Raw genomic sequence first — 16,567 nt, 5'->3', positions numbered from 1 at the left:
AATCCAATGGCCCAGATAAGTTAGCTCCAAGATATTTAAAGGAGGTCAGGAGACAGCTGATACATCTCATAACAAAAATATTCAACAAATCTTTATTGGATGGTCAGGTACCAACTGACTGGAAGCTAGCAAATGTTACTACAATATATAAAAAAGGAGACAAAAGGTGTTAAGTGAAATGATGGAAAAAAAATGAGATAAAATTGTCACGTTTCTAAAACACAAGATATTGGACAACCAACATGGTTTCTGCTATAGAAGATCCTGCCTGATGAATTTGCTGGAATTTTTAATGTCATTTATCAGAATTGGGATGAAAAATTACTGTCAAAAAGGCTTTCGATAAAGTACCTCACAAGAGACTTTTACATAAACTCAAAGCACACAGAATCGGTGAAGAAGTCTGTACATGGGTCAGAGACTGGCTTACAGGAAGAAAACAATGTGTAATATTAAATGGTGAAGCCTCAGATTGGCTAGACATAATGACTGGTGTATTACAGGGTTTGGTCCTAGGCCCAATTCTTTTCATAATGTACATTAATGACCAACAACTCGGTCTCATATCTGAGGTCTCCAAATTTGCTGAAGATACTAAACTAGGAGGTAAAGCTGTAAACAAGTGGGACTGCAAAATGATTCAAAGAGATCTTAACTTACTAGCAGAGTGGTCAGACAGGTGGCAAATGAAGTTTGATGTAGACAAGTTTAAAGTTATGCACTTTGGAGACAAGAATATATGTTATGACTACAGACTTTGGAAACTCTCTAACTAAAGTAAATGAAGAAAACCTCAGAGTTGTCTTTCACAACAATCTGAAATATACTAAACAGTGTCTAGCAGCAATTAAAAAAGGTAACCAAATGTTAGGTTTCATAGCCAGAAACAGATTATAAGAGACAAGAAACAATTTTCACACTATGATTCTCTTGTAAGACCACACCTTGAATATTCAGTCCAGTTATGGTCCCCAAACTACAAAAGAGATGAGGAATAATTAGAGCAAGTACAAAGATGCACAACAAAACTGATCCCTTCCTTTAGAAATCAGACATACAAAGAGAGGCTAAAATGATTGGATTGCTTCTCCCTTAAAAACTGCAGACTTCACGGCGACTTGACCCAAGTGTTCAAAATTCTGAACAACTTTGATGAAGAAAACCACGAGCATCTTTTCAAAATAAAAGAAAATACGGTTACTAGGACAAATGGAATAAAACTCAAAGCTAAAAGATGCAGCATGAATGTGGGAAAAAGCTTCTTTTCCTATAGGTGTGTTGAGCACTTTAATAAGTTACCATCAGATGTAGTGAATGCTAAAATTATAAATACCTTCGAAAGTTGTTTAGACGAATATTGTATAAACTCAGGTATACTTTGAGAAAAATGCCAGAAATAAATGTATAAACAACAGCAGTAATGGAGACACTAGAAGGCGGGGAGTTGATGATAGCTTAAAAAAGTACTGAGTGGAATTTCATTTTTTTGTCAAGTTGAATCTTTCTTTTTTATCAGACAACCCAGTCATGGGCCAATCAGACCTCCTGTTGTCAGTCTTTCTCATGTAAGCTCATGTAAACAAGGAATATGGCAAGATGGCTGGAGTGTATGATATTGTGGTTATATTTCTTAAGAAAGGGGATTGGTTAGTTCGGATTTTCATTGTATATATGGGTCAGGGTAAAGTACCTGAGGATTGGGGAAATGCATATATAGTGCTATTGTAAAAGATAAAGGTGAGTGTTTGAACGACAGAGGAATAAGTTTATTTAGCGTACTTGGTAAGTTGTATGAGAAAGTAGCGATTAGGAGGGTTTTGTTACACACAGAGCATCAAATTGGGGAGGAACAATGTGTTGTCAGGTGTGATGGATCAGGTCTTTGCATCAAAAAATGTTTGTGAGAAAAACTTCAACTGAAGGATTTGTATTTGGCATTTATGCATATGGAGAAAGCATATGAGTGGGTTGATGGAGATGCTTTGTGGAAGGTTTTATGAAAATCTGGTGCGGTAGGAATGCCATTTGAAGCATTGAGAAATTGGTTTATGATTGCGTGCACAGTGCTTCCATGTTCCATCTTTTCTAAGGCTTTGAAACTTTAAGCTGATGTTAGGTGAATCTTCCCATAAAGTTCCTGTAATATTTAGATAACAATACCCAAAAGACTGCAAAAAGTCTGCAAAAGTTTTTTCAGCACAGAAGGCAACACTACCATAACAAAATATTCATGTGCATATGGAGCTAAACAATATTTACCTGATGCAGAACATTATAACGTTGAGCAATAGAACTACCTCTTGTATTACCAAACTAAATATTTCATATTTCTTGTTTTTCATTGAAGGCATTTCACTCTTCAGCAATATCTGTCATTCTGCATTCCATGACACAAGGGTTTTCCTAGCGCTACCTTGCAGGGCATTTGTGTGTGTGTGTGTGTGCTATTTCATGTGTGGTGGGGTGGCGACGGGAATGGATGAAGGCAGCATGTATGAATATGTACATATGTATATATGTATATGTCTGTGTATGTATATGTATGTATACGTTGAAATGTTTAGGTATGTATGTGCATGTGTGGGCGTTTATGTATATACATGTGTATGTGGGTAGGTTGGGCCGATCTCACCTGTTTCCTTGCACTACCTCACTGATGCGGGAAACGGCGTTTAAGTATAATATAAAAAAAAAGAGTCATTGTTCTTGGACTCTTCCTGCTTATGGTTACACCATAAGTAAAAAGTCAACTTTGTTGAGGCTGTCTCATCATCAGTTGACAAAAGAGAATAGTAATGTTGAGACTTCATGTGTTCCAAAGGAGAGTCCATCACTTCCTTGCTTCTGATTGTTGTGCAATCTCAAATCTGCAGGAGCCTTGTAAAAGGGGACATGGAGTTATATAAAGGATATATTGATGTAACTGATTCTTTTGTTTTCCTTTAAAAGATTTATCATACAACATCTTTGTTTGCATTTTAGGTTTGATATCAAAGATGAAACAGATGATGTCATATTCCAGTTAATGCAAAAAGACACTCGAGATCGTAAACAGGATGGCATTCAAAGTCTTGTTATTGGCTTCCATATTATGAAGGTTTGTGATATATGTTTTTGTGATAATGGTTGTACTCATATTTATATATTTAGGAACTGAGTTCTCAACTTTGAGACCTATAAAGAACTTTTATCCTTTCAGATTTAATGAATATCTCATTCACAAATGAAACAAAAGTATAAAGGTTTTTACTATGACTTTTCTTTTTTCATTTATTGCAGGTTGAAGAGAATCGAAGATATCGTGTTCACCGTATTCATGATAGTGTTGCAACATCAGATTACATCCGCACAAGAGCTATTTTCCTACGAGAACAGTTGAAACAAGGGCGTTACGTTATTATTCCTACGACCTTCAAGCCAGATGAAACTGGAGAGTTTATCTTAAGAATGTTTACATCAAAAGATCCTGATGCTAGGTATGTCTTAATTAATGTTTTTCAATTGGAATGAAGTGAATTAAAAAAAAATAGCACTGTGAAATTTGCTAACTTTCTAAAGTATGCGTTGAAAATTCTTAAGGCTGTGAAGATCTTTATAAAGAGACTAGAGTGTTGATAATGGGGAATGTGGGACTGAGTGATTGGTCTGATATTTGAGATGGAGTAAGACAGGGATGCATTACATTACCATGGTTGTTTAGTGTTTTTACTGATGATACGGTGTGAAAATTCCTAGTTAAGTTTTTGATGCTCCAATAGAAAGGAGTGCCACAAAAAACTGAAATTCTGGAGTAATGCTAAATATAGATAATGCAATGATACTAATAGAATGAGCTACAAGTTCCAAATGTATAGAGAATGAAAAACTTGAAAAACTGTGAGAGATTTGAATGAGAGTACTGAAAAAAGAATTTTGCTTGCAGTATGCCCAAATCCAAGATCTAAGGTCTTGGATAGGATTCTTTTCATGATTAATTAGGAAAGTGTGTTTAGGTGATTTGGGATGACCTTATATGTAGAACCCCAGCTTTTCTGTCTCAGCATTGACCCTTGCCACAGTACCACCTTACACTGAGCTACTGGAATTAAGTCCCACCTAGTTATTATAAAGTTCCATAAAGCAGTCTTGGGTATCTATGAACATTTTTGCAAACTTTTCTTATTTCAAGAGTTAGTGGGAGTTGTTTTATATGGTTGCAGTTCTCCATTTCTTTTGTTACTTTTATAGTAATTCTTCTCTGTTTTTTTATACCTAATTTATTTATCTGCTTTAGAGAGGTAGCATTAGGAAGAAGCAATTAATAGCCCTATTTGCACACATCCAGTATCTAGCAGCCATGTATAAGGTACCATAACTGGAACCTACCATACATAACCAAGCTACACAAGCTCCTCCATGGTTTACTGATAGCATCATATGCTCTAGTTCATTCCACTGACAGCAAATTATTTTCCCCTTATAGTGCATTGATCCTATTAATTCCATCCAATGCATACTTCTTACCCTTTTGAATGTTCAGGTTTTGTAATCCCAAAGGCTTCCTTCACTCCATCCTTCCATCTTCTCCCTGATCTTCTGATGAATAGACCTTCTTAGTGTTTCTTTGTTCACCCTCTCTGGATTCCCACACATTTCAGCACACCATGGCATGTTGGCCTTCCTAGTAAGACTCTGCCAACTGTCATACCCCTCGCTGATACTATTATTCCTTACATGACCTGCTTGCTTCACACCATGTATCTTCCTCAGGCATTTTGTTTCCAGTGCATCCACCCTTTACCTTTCTTTTGAACTCAAGGCCCAAGACTCGCTGCCATACAACATGATCATGACTACTATATTTTTAACCTTTCACTTCATTGCACTGATCCATGTTTGTGGTCAGACATATTATGCTGTTGGAGCCACATTTGTTGCTATATAACTTTGGGTCTTCATTTGAATTTTCAGCTGATCTATTATTCCACATCCTTTTCTGTAAATATTACTACCAACTTACTGACATGCTGGGCAAACAGTCACCCTTTACAGTCAACCGTAAATCATCAGTGTAACTGCATCATCAGGGCAGGAAACCAGATTTGTATGTGGACTACCGAATTCGTTTTCACAATAAAAGAAAAATATCTATTGTATTACTGTGTATATTTTTGAGGAAAATAAGGTTATTTTTCTCTTATTCATGTAAAAAATGATGTTTCTGTGTAAATGATGTGTAGATAAGTTGATAATGCTTATAGAAAGTAAGAATTTATTATGTACACAATATTGTAAGGTTTTTTCTTTTCATACAAATTTGCCATTGTCCGTGTAAGTGAGGTAGCGTTAAGAACAGAGGACTGAGCCTTTGAGGGAATATTCTCACTTGGCCCCCTTCTCAGTTCCTTTTTTTGGAAAAGTAGAAAATGAGAGGGGAGGCTTTCCAGTCCCTCCACTTTTAGTCACCTTCTATGACATGCAGGGAATATGTGGGAAGTATTCTTTCTCCCCCATCCCCAGGGTTAATACTGTAAGTACATGATACAAAAGGGATGTGTGAAATGGATTTTGCCAACCAGCCTGGTAGCAAGTGAATGTGTTGGTGCTGTTTTCATGCACTGAATTTAGCAATCTCAATTACTGGACTAATGTTTATTTTTTGATGATAGGTGTAAATATGAATGCAGTTGGTATATATGGACGTGTGCTGCTGGGCAAGGATGTGGAAGCAAATGAAAAGAGGGAGATTGGAATGATTCCAGCTAATAAACAAGGTTGATAGGAACATAAGGAATCATATGACAATGCCCAACAAGTTCCTATTGTTCCCTTTAAAATAACTAGAAGCAAAGAAGAACAGCCAGCAGTTGTTTTGGTGAAGTTGAGTAATGGCACTAATGATTTCAATCATCCAAACCAAGTGACTGAAGCCATCAAAATCTCAACTTTTAACAAGTATGTCAGAAAATTCACTTTGCTTTGCACAGAAGCTGCAGTGAGATTTGGGATAAGCTCCTCATCCAATATTTCTCCATTAGAAAAAATGTGATAGACAAGGCAAATAACAGTTCAAGTGTTCAATTCTGCCATTAAATGGGCAAGAGTATTCTTATGGAAGCAAAAGGCCTATTGATCAAAATTTCACCAAAGAAGAAATTCACAAGAGGTAAATATTTTCTGAAAATGTTGCCCTTAGAAAAAAGCCAGTACTCAAGTTATGCATTGATGGTTATACCCAGTGTTTGAATCGAAAAGGATTAAGATTCTGGTGGTAAAGAGAATCATGAAGCTCAAACCAAGTATTGTTCCAGACATACCTGTAGATAGGATGTCAGAGGATCAAGAGGGTTAGAGTTGTAGTGATGGATTCATGCTAACACCAGCACTGTCAGAAGTAGATTTAAAGGTCCACCATCATCTAAGGTTTGAATGGGCCACACCAGCTATAATGTTATTCCATATGTATTCCCTGTTTCAAATGCTTCATTTTTGGTCATGGTCCTTTATCTTACACACTTTGTATTAGGTATGCCAGTTATAGTGGCTTTCACAGCAGGATTTTTTGTACAAACACTCATATGCATTTTTTTTTGTAAAGGTCAGTGCAAATTTTCCTCCTGCAGTCACTCCAAATATGAAAAAATAAATGGAAATCCTAAAACAAGAAACAGTCAAGTCAACACTTGATAGTATAAAACAGCCCTTAAGAAAAATTCAGTCATCCTAAATCTAAGGCTAATCATAAAATCCCCTTGGAAAATGAAAACCTTTTCCACTTTATCAAAATACTTCACACAAGATGCACATTGTACAGATGAACACTCTATCCAAAGTTCACCACATTCTGGGTGTACTGTAATTCACCATAATATGTGGATGTATGAAAGATTCAGAAAATAAAGCCAAATAGTAATCCAAATTACATATATGAATCAAGTCATGCTACATAACTTGCAGCTCTTAGACACCACATACATCACAATCAGCAGACAGTAGAGACAAAAACATTTACAACAGAGTCATGTAACCCATCCATAACGATCATCTACAGATACCCCAAACATGAATGCACTTGGCCAGCAGGAGCACAGTCATCACTCCATGTGCCCAGTTCCTTTAAGGCAATCCACACCTAAACCCAGAAAATAGTCCCATGAAAGAAAGATGCTGTGAATACGAAGACTATGATGGTGAATGAATTTTACTATGAAATACACCAAACCCAGAGGAGATCTGGTTAGAGAATAAAAAAAAAAAATCCAACCTCCCTCTTAAACAGTGCCATCAACAATGACATCTGCCTACATTCTACAGTAAGCATCACCTCAACAGTACAAAGCTATCCAATATACAAAAATGATAAATCCAAAACAAAAGTTCTTGAGCCACCATTCAGTTTATTCACCTTTTTTCAGTTGTTTCTTATTGCAGTAAAATTTTTCGCAAGTTTCAGTAGTGGACAGACTGTCAGACAGCAATGACAGCATTCTGATTAATTCCAGAAATATTTACAAGTGTTTCCAACATGGGCAAAAAAACTACTAGCTCCATTTCCTTTGTCCCCATCAGCACAATTCTCTTCCTGAAATACCTGGTCACTTAAACAGAAATTGTTTGATCTAAAGATTACATTGTACAAGGAACTCAATAGCATCAGTAGGTGTTGGAACTGAGGAGACAGAGCATCAAAGTCCCATTGACCCATGATTTCAAAACTACTTCATTTTTCAGGAAATGCTGACACATTAGATGTGGGACTTTTATTATCAGCCCACACACGTACACAACCCCTGGGATAGGGGAGAAAGAATTCTACCTTTGTATTTCCAGCTTGTAGAAGGCAACAAAAATGGCTGGAGTGGGAGACTGGAAACCCTACTTCTTGTATTTCAGTTTCTGAAAGATGGAACTGAAGAAAGAGCCTCAAAGGTTCAGGCTTGGATATCTAAAGGTGTAAGGATGTAACAAAGATGAGAATAAAGTAGAGATAGTTAGTATGTTTTAGGAAAGGAACTTGGATGTTCTGGCTCTGTGTGAAACAAAGCTCAAGGGTAAAGGGAAGAATGGTTTGGAAATGTTTTGGGAGTAATATCAGGGGTTGGCATGAGGACAAGAGCCCAGGAATGGGTATCATTTCTGCTGAAGCAGGAGTTCTGGAAATGTAAGAAAGAGTATATGGAAATGAGCTCCATACTTGTGTGGGTAAAGATGAGTGGGTTGTGAGAAATGGTGAACATTAGTGCTTAGGCATCTGTCCATGAGAAGGAAGAGGATGAGAGGTAACTGTTTTTGGAGCAGCTGAGCGAGTGTGTCAACTCTTTTGATGCAAGAGATTCAGTGATTTTAAATGAAGTGAGTAATTTGGCAATTGAAGGTATAATTGGGGTATGTGAAGTGAAAATGGTTAACAGCTTGTGGAATTGTGTGCTGAAAAAGGACTGGTGACTGGGAATACCTGGTTTAAAAAATGGGGCATACATAAGTATAAGCAGGTGAGTAGGAAAGATGGTAATAGGGCATAATTGCATAACATACTAATTGATATGTTTGTAAACTACCTCTATTCTCAGATGGGAATTGTTGAGATGGGCAGCTGTTGGAATGTCTGATTATTAGCTTGGGGTAAGAGTGAAGATTTGTAGGGGTTTTCAGAAAAGAGGAAGTTATATGAGTGAGAAGAAGGTGAAAGTAGGTAAACCCAAAAAAGAGATGCAGGTTAAGAAATAAAAGGAGAGATTGGGTGTAGAATGGCAAAAGGTGAGGGTAAAAGAAAGCAAGGGGAGTGAGAGAGGAATAGGAGATATTTAGGGAAGCAGTGCTGGCATATTTAAGAGAAGGGTGTGGCAGGTGGAAGGTGAGAGGCAGTCAGGTGAGAAAGGATGACGAAGATGGTTGAATGATGAAGTTGCTAGTGAAAGAGAAAAGAGGAGTATGTGTGGCAGTTAAAGGGAAGGAGTGCAAATGATTTTGGAAGTAAATGTGCTGAGAGGTGCAACTGGAGGGATGTCTGATCATTATCTTGTGGAGGCTAAGGTGAAGATTTGTATGGGTTTTCAGAAAAGAAGAGTGAATGTTTGGGTGAAGAGGGTGGTGAGAGTAAGTGAGCTTGGGAAGGAGACTTGTGTGAGGAAGTACCAGGAGAGACTGAGTACAGAATGGAAAAAGGTGAGAACAATGGAAGTAAGGGGAGTGGGGGAGGAATGGGATGTATTTAGGGAATCAGTGATGGATTGCGCAAAAGATGCTTGTGGCATGAGAAGAGTGGGAGGTGGGTTAATTAGAAAGGGTAGTGAGTGGTGGGATGAAGAAGTAAGATTATTAGTGAAAGAGAAGAGAGAGGCATTTGGACGATTTTTGCAGGGAAAAAATGCAATTGAGTGGGAGATGTATAAAAGAAAGAGACAGGAGGTCAAGAGAAAGGTGCAAGAGGTGAAAAAGAGGGCAAATGAGAGTTGGGGTGAGAGAGTATCATTAAATTTTAGGGAGAATAAAAAGATGTTCTGGAAGGAGGTAAATAAAGTGCGTAAGACAAGGGAGCAAATGGGAACTTCAGTGAAGGGCACGAATGGGGAGGTGATAACAAGTAGTGGTGATGTGAGAAGGAGATGGAGTGAGTATTTTGAAGGTTTGTTGAATGTGTTTGATGATAGAGTAGCAGATATAGGGTGTTTTGGTCGAGGTGGTGTGCAGAGTGAGAGGGTTAGGGAAAATGATTTGGTAAACAGAGAAGAGGTAGTAAAAGCTTTGGGGAAGATGAAAGCCGGCAGGCAGGAGGTTTGGATGGTATTGCAGTGGAATTTATTAAAAAAGGGGGAGACTGTATTATTGACTGGTTGGTAAGGTTATTTAATGTATGTATGACTCATGGTGAGGTGCCTGAGGATTGGCAGAATGCGTCCATAGTGCCATTGTACAAAGGCAAAGGGGATAAGAGTGAGTGCTCAAATTACAGAGGTATAAGTTTGTTGAGTATTCCTGGTAAATTATATGGGAGGGTATTGATTGAGAGGGTGAAGGCATGTACAGAGCATCAGATTGGGGAAGAGCAGTGTGGTTTCAGAAGTGGTAGAGGATGTGTCGATCAGGTGTTTGCTTTGAAGAATGTATGCGAGAAATACTTAGAAAAGCAAATGGATTTGTATGTAGCATTGATGGATCTGGAGAAGGCATATGATAGAGTTGATAGAGATGCTCTGTGGAAGGTATTAAGAATATATGGTGTGGGAGGCAAGTTGTTAGAAGCAGTGAAGTTTTTATCGAGGATGTAAGGCATGTGTACGTGTAGGAAGAGAGGAAAGTGATTGGTTCTCAGTGAATGTAGGTTTGCGGCAGGGGTGTGTGATGTCTCCATTGTTGTTTAATTTGTTTATGGATGGGGTTGTTAGGGAGGTGAATGCAAGAGTTTTGGAAAGAGGGGCAAGTATGAAGTCTGTTGGGGATGAGAGAGCTTGGGAAGTGAGTCAGTTGTTGTTCGCTGATGATACAGTGCTGGTGGCTGATTCATGTGAGAAACTGCAGAAGCTGGTGACTGAGTTTGGTAAAATGTGTGAAAGAAGAAAGTTAAGAGTAAATGTGAATAAGAGCAAGGTTATTAGGTACAGTAGGGTTGAGGGTCAAGTCAATTGGGAGGTAAGTTTGAATGGAGAAAAACTGGAGGAAGTAAAGTGTTTTAGATATCTGGGAGTGGATCTGGCAGCGGATAAAACCATGGAAGCGGAAGTGGATCATAGGTTGGGGGAGGGGGCGAAAATTCTGGGAGCCTTGAAGAATGTGTGGAAGTCGAGAACATTATCTCGGAAAGCAAAAATGGGTATGTTTGAAGGAATAGTGGTTCCAACAATGTTGTATGGTTGCGAGGCGTGGGCTATGGATAGAGTTGTGCGCAGGAGGATGGATGTGCTGGAAATGAGATGTTTGAGGACAATGTGTAGTGTGAGGTGGTTTGATCGAGTAAGTAACGTAAGGGTAAGAGAGATGTGTGGAAATAAAAAGAGCATGGTTGAGAGAGCAGAAGAGGGTGTTTTGAAATGGTTTGGGCACATGGAGAGAATGAGTGAGGAAAGATTGACCAAGAGGATATATGTATCGGAGGTGGAGGGAACGAGGAGAAGTGGGAGACCAAATTGGAGGTGGAAAGATGGAGTGAAAAAGATTTTCTGTGATCGGGGCCTGAACATGCAGGAGGGTGAAAGGAGGGCAAGGAATAGAGTGAATTGGATCGATGTGGTATACCGGCGTTGACGTGCTGTCAGTGGATTGAATCAGGGCATGTGAAGCGTCTGGGGTAAACCATGGAAAGCTGTGTAGGTATGTATATTTGCGTGTGTGGACGTATGTATATACATGTGTATGGGGGTGGGTTGGGCCATTTCTTTCGTCTGTTTCCTTGCGCTACCTCGCAAACGCAGGAGACAGCGACAAAGCAATATATATATATATATATATATATATATATATATATATATATATATATATATATATATATATATATATATATTTTTCTTTTTTTTTTTCTTTCAAACTATTCGCCATTTCCCGCATTAGCAAGGTAGCGTTAAGAACAGAGGACTGGGCCTTTGAGGGAATACCCTCACCTGGCCCAATTTTCTGTTCCTTCTTTTGGAAAATTAAAAAAAAAAAACGAGAGGGGAGGATTTCCAGCCCCCCGCTCCCTCCCCTTTTAGTCGCCTTCTACGACACGCAGGGAATACGTGGGAAGTATTCTTAATCCCCTATCTCCAATCCCCTATATATATATATATGTTTTTGTTTTTTTTCCGCTGTCTCCCGCGTTTGCGAGGTAGCACAGGGAAACAGACGAAAGAAATGGCCCAACCCACCCCCATACACATGTATATACATACATCCACACACGCAAATATACATACCTACACAGCTTTCCATGGTTTACCCCAGACGCTTCACATGCCCTGATTCAAACCATTGACAGCACGTCAACACCAGTATACCACATCGATCTAATTCACTCTATTCCTTGCCCTCCTTTCACCCTCCTGCATGTTCAGGCCCCGATCACACAAAATCTTTTTCACTCCATCTTTCCACCTCCAATTTGGTCTCCCACTTCTCGTTCCCTCCACCTCCGACACCTATATCCTCTTGGTCAATCTTTCCTCACTCATTCTCTCCATGTGCCAAACCATTTCAAAACACCCTCTTCTGCTCTCTCAACCACGCTCTTTTTATTTCCACACATCTCTCTTACCCTTACGTTACTTACTCGATCAAACCACCTCACACCACACATTGTCCTCAAACACCTCATTTCCAGCACATCCATCCTCCTGCGCACAACTCTATCCATAGCCCACGCCTCACAACCATACAACATTGTTGGAAACACTATTCCTTCAAACATACCCATTTTTGCTTTCCGAGATAATGTTCTCGACTTCCACACATACTTCAAGGCTCCTTTACTTCCTCCAGTTTTTCTCCATTCAAATTTACCTCCCAATTGACTTGACCCTCAACCCTACTGTACCTAATAACCTTGCTCTTATTCACATTTACTCTTAACTTTCTTCTTTCACACACTTTACCAAACTCAGTCACCAGCTTCTGCAGTTTCTCACATGAATCAGCCACCAGCGCTGTATCATCAGCAAACAACAACTGACTCACTTCCCAAGCTCTCTCATCCCCAACAGACTTCATACTTGCCCCTCTTTCCAAAACTCTTGCATTCACCTCCCTAACAACCCCATCCATAAACAAATTAAACAACCATGGAGACATCACACACCCCTGCCGCAAACCTACATTCACTGAGAACCAATCACTTTCCTCTCTTCCTACATGTACACATGCCTTACATCCTCGATAAAAACTTTTCACTGCTTCTAACAACTTGCCTCCCACACCATATATTCTTAATACCTTCCACAGAGCATCTCTATCAACTCTATCATATGCCTTCTCCAGATCCATCAATGCTACATACAAATCCATTTGCTTTTCTAAGTATTCCTCACATACATTCTTCAAAGCAAACACCTGATCCACACATCCTCTACCACTTCTGAAACCACACTGCTCTTCCCCAATCTGATGCTCTTTACATGCCTTCACCCTCTCAATCAATACCCTCCCATATAATTTACCAGGAATACTCAACAAACTTATACCTCTGTAATTTGAGCACTCACTCTTATCCCCTTTGCCTTTGTACAATGGCACTATGCACGCATTCCGCCAATCCTCAGGCACCTCACCATGAGTCATTTTTTTTTTTTTTTTTTTTTTTATACTTTGTCGCTGTCTCCCGCGTTTGCGAGGTAGCGCAAGGAAACAGACGAAAGAAATGGCCCAACCCCCCCCCCATACACATGTATATACATACGTCCACACACGCAAATATACATACCTACACAGCTTTCAATGGTTTACCCCAGACGCTTCACATGTCTTGATTCAATCCACTGACAGCACGTCAACCCCGGTATACCACATTGCTCCAATTCACTCTATTCGTTGCCCTCCTTTCACCCTCCTGCAAGTTCAGGCCCCGATCACACAAAATCTTTTTCACTCCATCTTTCCACCTCCAATTTGGTCTCCCTCTTCTCCTCGTTCCCTCCACCTCCGACACATATATCCTCTTGGTCAACCTTTTCTCACTCATTCTCTCCATGTGCCCAAACCATTTCAAAACACCCTCTTCTGCTCTCTCAACCACGCTCTTTTTATTTCCACACATCTCTCTCACCCTTACGTTACTTACTCGATCAAACCACCTCACACCACACATTGTCCTCAGACATCTCATTTCCAGCACATCCATCCTCCTGCGCACAACTGTATCCATAGCCCACGCCTCGCAACCATACAACATTGTTGGAACCACTATTCCTTCAAACATACCCATTTTTGCTTTCCGAGATAATGTTCTCGACTTCCACACATTCTTCAAGGCTCCCAGAATTTTCGCCCCCTCCCCCACCCTATGGTCCACTTCTGCTTCCATGGTACCATCCGCTGCCAGATCCACTCCCAGATATCTAAAACACTTCACTTCCTCCAGTTTTTCTCCATTCAAACTCACCTCCCAATTTACTTGACCCTCAACCCTACTGTACCTAATAACCTTGCTCTTATTCACATTTACTCTTAACTTTCTTCTTCCACACACTTTATCAAACTCCGTCACCAGCTTCTGCAGTTTCTCACATGAATCAGCCACCAGCGCTGTATCATCAGCGAACAACAACTGACTCACTTCCCAAGCTCTCTCATCCCCAACAGACTTCATACTTGCCCCTCTTTCCAAAACTCTTGCATTCACCTCCCTAACAACCCCATCCATAAACAAATTAAACAACCATGGAGACATCACACACCCCTGCCGCAAACCTACATTCACTGAGAACCAATCACTTTCCTCTCTTCCTACACGTACACATGCCTTACATCCTCGATAAAAACTTTTCACTGCTTCTAACAACTTGCCTCCCACACCATATATTCTTAATACCTTCCACAGAGCATCTCTATCAACTCTATCATATGCCTTCTCCAGATCCATAAATGCTACATACAAATCCATTTGCTTTTCTAAGTATTTCTCACATACATTCTTCAAAGCAAACACCTGATCCACACATCCTCTACCACTTCTGAAACCACACTGCTCTTCCCCAATCTGATGCTCTGTACATGCCTTCACCCTCTCAATCAATACCCTCCCATACAATTTACCAGGAATACTCAACAAACTTATACCTCTGTAATTTGAGCACTCACTCTTATCCCCTTTTCCTTTGTACAATGGCACCATGAGTCATACATACATTAAATAACCTTACCAACCAGTCAATAATACAGTCACCCCCTTTTTTAATAAATTCCACTGCAATACCATCCAACCCTGCTGCCTTGCCGGCTTTCATCTTCCGCAAAGCTTTTACTACCTCTTCCCTGTATACCAAATCATTTTCCCTAACCCTCTCACTTTGCACACCACCTCGACCAAAACATCCTATATCTGCCACTCTATCATCAAACACATTCAACAAACCTTCAAAATACTCACTCCATCTCCTTCTCACATCACCACTACTTGTTATCACCTCCCCATTTGCGCCCTTCACTGAAGTTCCCATTTGCTCCCTTGTCTTACGCACTTTATTTACCTCCTTCCAGAACATCTTTTTATTCTCCCTAAAATTTAATGATACTCTCTCACCCCAACTCTCATTTGCCCTCTTTTTCACCTCTTGCACCTTTCTTGACCTCCTGTCTTTCTTTTATACATCTCCCACTCAATTGCATTTTTTCCCTGCAAAAATCGTCCAAATGCCTCTCTCTTCTCTTTCACTAATAATCTTACTTCTTCATCCCACCAGTCACTACCCTTTCTAATTAACCCACCTCCCACTCTTCTCATGCCACAAGCATCTTTTGCGCAATCCATCACTGATTCCCTAAATACATCCCATTCCTCCCCCACTCCCCTTACTTCCATTCTCACCTTTTTCCATTCTGTACTCAGTCTCTCCTGGTACTTCCTCACACAAGTCTCCTTCCCAAGCTCACTTACTCTCACCACCCTCTTCACCTCAACATTCTCTCTTCTTTTCTGAAAACCCATACAAATCTTCACCTTCGCCTCCACAAGATAATGATCGGACATCCCTCCAGTTGCACCTCTCAGCACATTAACATCCAAAAGTCTCTCTTTCGCGTGCCTGTCAATTAACACGTAATCCAATAACGCTCTTTGGCTATCACTCCTACTTACATACATATACTTATGTATATCTCGCTTTTTAAACCAGGTATTCCCAATCACCAGTCCTTTTTCAGCACATAAATCTACAAGCTTTTCACCATTTCCATTTACAACACTGAACACCCCATGTATACCAATTATTCCCTCAACTGCCACATTACTCACCTTTGCATTCAAATCACCCATCACTATAACCCGGTCTCGTGCATCAAAACCACTAACACACTCATTCAGCTGCTCCCAAAACACTTGCCTCTCATGATCTTTCTTCTCATGCCCAGGTGCATATGCACCAATAATCACCCATCTCTTTCCATATATATATATGGAGGTATAAGTTTGTTGAGTATTCCTGGCAAATTATATGGGAGGGTATTGATTGAGAGGGTGAAGGCATGTACAGAGCATCAGATTGGGGAAGAGCAGTGTGGTTTCAGAAGTGGTAGAGGATGTGTGGATCAGGTGTTTGCTTTGAAGAATGTATGTGAGAAATACTTAGAAAAGCAAATGGATTTGTATGTAGCATTTATGGATCTGGAGAAGGCATATGATAGAGCTGATAGAGATGCTCTGTGGAAGGTATTAAGAATATATGGTGTGGGAGGCAAGTTGTTAGAAGCAGTGAAAAGTTTTTATCGAGGATGTAAGGCATGTGTACGTGTAGGAAGAGAGGAAAGTGATTGGTTCTCAGTAAATGTAGGTTTGCGGCAGGGGTGTGTGATGTCTCCATGGTTGTTTAATTTGTTTAAGGATGGGGTTGTTAGGGAGGTAAATGCAAGAGTTTTGGAAAGAGGGGCAAGTATGAAGTCTGTTGGGGATGAGAGAGCTTGGGAAGTG

General features: G+C 39.8%; 1 protein-coding gene across 9 annotated transcripts in view; it reads left to right on the top strand.

The window, feature by feature from the left end:
* The window catches only part of LOC139757813 (calpain-5-like), a 255,428-nt gene that overhangs the window by 191,748 nt on the left and 47,113 nt on the right, over positions 1-16,567 (top strand). For 8 of the 9 annotated variants that reach the window (XM_071678680.1, XM_071678716.1, XM_071678723.1 and 5 more), the window contains 2 exons: positions 2,983-3,097; positions 3,280-3,476. In XM_071678680.1, coding sequence (XP_071534781.1) covers positions 2,983-3,097; positions 3,280-3,476 — 312 coding nt within the window. Of the gene's footprint in view, positions 1-2,982; positions 3,098-3,279; positions 3,477-5,648; positions 6,825-16,567 lie in introns of those variants that run through there. The other variant, XM_071678732.1, reaches the window with a different exon arrangement.

This window comes from Panulirus ornatus, chromosome 2, assembly GCF_036320965.1.
Source record: "Panulirus ornatus isolate Po-2019 chromosome 2, ASM3632096v1, whole genome shotgun sequence".
NCBI classification, from domain to species: domain Eukaryota; kingdom Metazoa; phylum Arthropoda; class Malacostraca; order Decapoda; family Palinuridae; genus Panulirus; species Panulirus ornatus.
Note: the sequence above shows the minus strand (reverse complement) of the source record. Positions and strands in the feature narration are given on the sequence as shown.